Source organism: Poecilia reticulata, unplaced genomic scaffold (genome assembly GCF_000633615.1).
Source record: "Poecilia reticulata strain Guanapo unplaced genomic scaffold, Guppy_female_1.0+MT scaffold_181, whole genome shotgun sequence".
Taxonomy (NCBI): Eukaryota; Metazoa; Chordata; class Actinopteri; order Cyprinodontiformes; family Poeciliidae; genus Poecilia; species Poecilia reticulata.
In genome coordinates this window covers 72,526-76,337 of record NW_007615018.1, presented here as the reverse complement: position 1 = coordinate 76,337, position 3,812 = coordinate 72,526, and the positions used below count along the sequence as shown (strand labels likewise).

General features: G+C 57.8%; 1 protein-coding gene across 1 annotated transcript in view; it reads right to left on the bottom strand.

Annotated features, from left to right (window-relative positions):
- wdr59 (WD repeat domain 59) overlaps window positions 1-3,812 on the bottom strand; it is a 21,889-nt gene that overhangs the window by 8,446 nt on the left and 9,631 nt on the right. Inside the window, exons 4-17 of the mRNA XM_017303087.1 lie at window positions 2,999-3,134; window positions 2,720-2,805; window positions 2,567-2,647; window positions 2,442-2,479; window positions 2,248-2,336; window positions 2,058-2,174; window positions 1,907-1,984; window positions 1,677-1,833; window positions 1,525-1,604; window positions 1,335-1,449; window positions 783-889; window positions 541-705; window positions 171-266; window positions 3-92 (exon numbers count right to left, since the gene is read on the bottom strand). Coding sequence (XP_017158576.1) covers window positions 3-92; window positions 171-266; window positions 541-705; window positions 783-889; window positions 1,335-1,449; window positions 1,525-1,604; window positions 1,677-1,833; window positions 1,907-1,984; window positions 2,058-2,174; window positions 2,248-2,336; window positions 2,442-2,479; window positions 2,567-2,647; window positions 2,720-2,805; window positions 2,999-3,134 — 1,435 coding nt within the window. The remainder of the gene's footprint in view (window positions 1-2; window positions 93-170; window positions 267-540; window positions 706-782; window positions 890-1,334; window positions 1,450-1,524; window positions 1,605-1,676; window positions 1,834-1,906; window positions 1,985-2,057; window positions 2,175-2,247; window positions 2,337-2,441; window positions 2,480-2,566; window positions 2,648-2,719; window positions 2,806-2,998; window positions 3,135-3,812) is intronic.

The following is a 3,812-nucleotide window of genomic DNA, read 5'->3' as shown; positions in this document are numbered from 1 at the left end:
TAGGTGTTGGTGACCCGGGGGAACGCCTGCAGGGACGGAGCCACGGGATTGGACAGGACAAACGGGCCGGACGCCGGACCGTCCTCCTGGGTCTGATGGACAGAGACAAAATGCTGAGGATGGCGCTGCCCGGTTCTAACCTGGTCCTGACCCGGTTCTGATGCTCTCACCATGTCTGACTCCAGGCAGGAGACGAGCTGCCGGACGCACGGCTCCAGGCAGTTCTGGTTCCGCTTCACCTTCTGCAGAGACGTGTCCATCAGGACCTGGACACAGACAGCTGGACTCAGGTTCTGGTCCACACCGGGCCCTGTCCGGGTCCAGTCTGGTTCTGGGTCCCCCAACATCTGCTGAAGGCATCGCTGAGGTTCTGCGTTGGGTCGGGTAAGTGGACCGGACCGGACTGAAGGGACCGTCATCACTCAGGAGTTCAGACTGCTTCTGTCTGTTCTGACAGAATGGTTCTGGTCCAGGTGCATCAGGACCAGCTGATCCCTTTGGTCCAGCCGGTTCTGGTTCTGGTTCTGTGCCATCACTGACCTTCTGGATCTTGGTCTTCATGGCGGACGGGATGGTCGTCGGGGCGACGAACTGGAAGGAGGGCGCGGCGTTGTTGGGGTACTGGACCGGAAAGTTGACCACCAGGTGGACCCGCTGGCCGCCGAAGTGGGCCGACACCACGCAGCTCCGGTTCCGGGCGTCCATCTGGGGACAGACGCACAACCGGGTCAAACAGCTGGCGGAACCGGGCCGGCGGAACCGGGCCGAGGACGAAGCCTCACCTCTACGTTGACGTTCCGGATCTGCAGGTTGACCAAGGAGAACTCCTGCTGCAGAGTCTGGGTCAGACCAGAACCGGCAGTCGGGTCCGGACGGCTCGCCGCCTGACCTAGGAGGAGAGGTCAGAGGTCAGGCTGGACCAAACCTTGATGTTCAGCCTCTGACCTTCGGCCTTTGGGTGACAATCTGCACTGAGACATTCAGCTTTCAGCTCCGCCACAGCAGAGACCCGGGTCGGCCGGGTCGGCCACATGACGGAGGAGCATTTATCTGGACCTCAGGACGGTTCCCTCCTGATGGTCGGGTCGACCCGGTTCTACTGGAACCAGAACATTTAACATTTTCAGCTGCTGTGGTTCTCAAATGCTTTGAGCACCTGTTCTGCTTCTGGTCCAGTTGATGGTTTGTTGGACCAGAACCGGACCCAGACCCGGAGTTCTGGGTTCTGCTCCGGGTCTGGACTGTCCCAGAGGACAGTCCAGACCCGAAGGTCAGGCAGAAGGTCAAAGGTCACGTCAGCCAAAGGTTCTGGAGCAGTTGAATTCTGTTCGTACCCTGCGGGTCGTCCGAAGCCGGAGCCCCGCCCTGCTGTGTGCCCAGGGACTTCTCCGTCTCCACGGCGATGGACACGTCCTCCATCAGCTCGTCCACCAGGTCGCTGACGCACAGCTGCAGCGGGAGACAGGGAGCGGCCAATCAGAGCGCAGTGGCGTCTCGCCCAGCTCTGATTGGCCGCTGACCTACCTTCTGCAGCTGAGGCTCCACCCTCCAGATCCGCAGCGTCTGATCCCGGGACCAGGTCACCAGCTGGAAGTCTCTGGACCCTGGGGGACAGGAGACACTCTGACTGTCTGCACCTGGCTGTCTGAGGGGGCGGCGGACTGGGGGACGCTCACCTTCCTTCTGGGGACGCCACTGGAACTCCAGGACGACGTCATCGTGTCCAACAAAGGCGTGGACGGGACTGTTGAGGTCCAGAACGCTCCACAGCAGGAGACTGTTCTCCCGCCGCAGCTGAGGGACCATGACGGTGACGAGACCGCTGGAGAACGGCTGGGGACAGACGGGGACAGGGTGAGACAGAGGGACGGGGGCACAGACCGGGACAAAGACGAGCGTGTCTCACCGTGTAGCGGGCCTTCCACACCGGCACCTGGCAGGACAGGACGCTCAGGTACTTCCTGGGCTGCCGGTAGTCCCAGAACTGGGGACAGAAGAGAAAGGGCGTCTCGTCAGGACACTGTCCTGATGAGACGTTTAGGACGGCGTGTCCTCACCCTGACGGAGTTGTCCTGGCTGGACGTGGCGAAGACAAACTCGTTGTCTCGGTGCCAGTCCAGGCCGTGGATCTTGGACAGGTGAGCGGCCAGGTACTCCACCGCCGTGTTGGGTTTCTGTGCAGACAGGAGGACAGGTCAGAGGTCGTCCAGCTGCCAGACCCATCCCACAACCCGCAGGACATCTCACCCTCTTGTCCCAGATGCGGACATCCCCGTCATGGCTGGACGCCAGCAGGTGTGGGTTCCTCCGGTTCCACTTCACCTGAGCGGCTCCGGCTGGAGGGACAGGGGACACGGATGGTGGGACAGGGACGGTGGGACAGGGACGGCGGTCAGCGGTGTGTTCAGGGAACTTGGGAACGTTTTAGGCTGAGGACTCACCGACGGCAGACAGCGCCACCGTGGGTTTCCGAGTGTCCCTGTGGAGACAGACAGAGAGACATGAGGACAACAGGTCCAGTGTCTTCTGAGACCGGTTCTGGTCCGGTCCTGGGTTTTCCTCTTACCTGGTGTCCCAGATGTACATGTAGGTGTCCACTGAGCTGGACACCAGCAGCTCCGGGTCGAACCAGGACCAGTCCAGGTCGCTGCCGGGACAGACACAGTGAGTCTCACCTGTCCCCACCTGTGGACAGGTGTGCTTGGTTTGTGTCTGTCACCTGATGACCCGGGTGTGTCCCTGCAGGGACGTGTGAGTCTCTCCACAGCCGTCCCTCCAGGAGTACAGGTCCACTCGCTGGTTGCTCTGGAAACAGAGGGAACATTCAGGACCTGGACCCCAAAGTCCCACCGAGTCTAACATGGCGGTGGCAGCATCATGCCTGGATGCGACTTCATGAAATGGTCGGAACCATAAACAGCTGGGGATTCGTTCATCAATGGTTCAGAGTCTCCAGTAGAAACCTGTTCGGACCGGACCGGACCGCAGCAGAACTCACCGAGGCGGCGAAGATGTGAGCCTGGGACCGGTGCGGGTTCCACTGGACCGTCCCCACGTCCCACTTACTGTGGCGACCCATCTTACGGGACGGCTCAGACGGAGCGTCCAGGTTCACCAGGTAGAGGGAGCGCCGGCTGGACGGGGACAGAGAGACGGACAGGGGACAGCAGCTGGTGATGTCAGACATGATCTTATAACAGAGACAAAGATCATCAATCAATCAAATTTTATTTGTATAGCACATTTCAGCAGCGAGGCATTTCAAAGTGCTTTACATGATTCAAATAAAAACCTCATGTGACAGTGAATAAACAGTGAGAAAGAGATTTTGAAAAAGATAAAARCATTAAAACCCCTWTTAGGACTTCAGTTACACGTCGTTTAACTGGGACTCTAACCCTCTGGGACTTTAGTCAGAAACACCGTTTGACAGGGACTCCAACCTCTAGGTTTGTAGTTGAAACGCCGTCAACTGGGACTCTAAACCCTGTAGGACTTTAGTTACACGTCGTTTAACTGGGACGTTTTCCGGGGGCTTTACATCATTAAAACGTAGAAAAGAAATAAAAAGAAATTAAAAACATTAAAGACATAAAAACATTGAAGACATCAAAACCGGCACTCTAACCCTAGTTTAGCCATAATCAGCTCTAACCAGCTGGTTTTAAGTTGAGACTTAAAGGCTCTCAGGGTTTCAGCTGTTTTACAGTTTTCTGGAAGTTTGTTCCAGATCTGTGGTGCATAGAAGCTGAAAGCTGCTTCTCCTCGTCTGGTTCTGGTTCTGGGGATGCAGAGCAGAACCAGAACCAGAA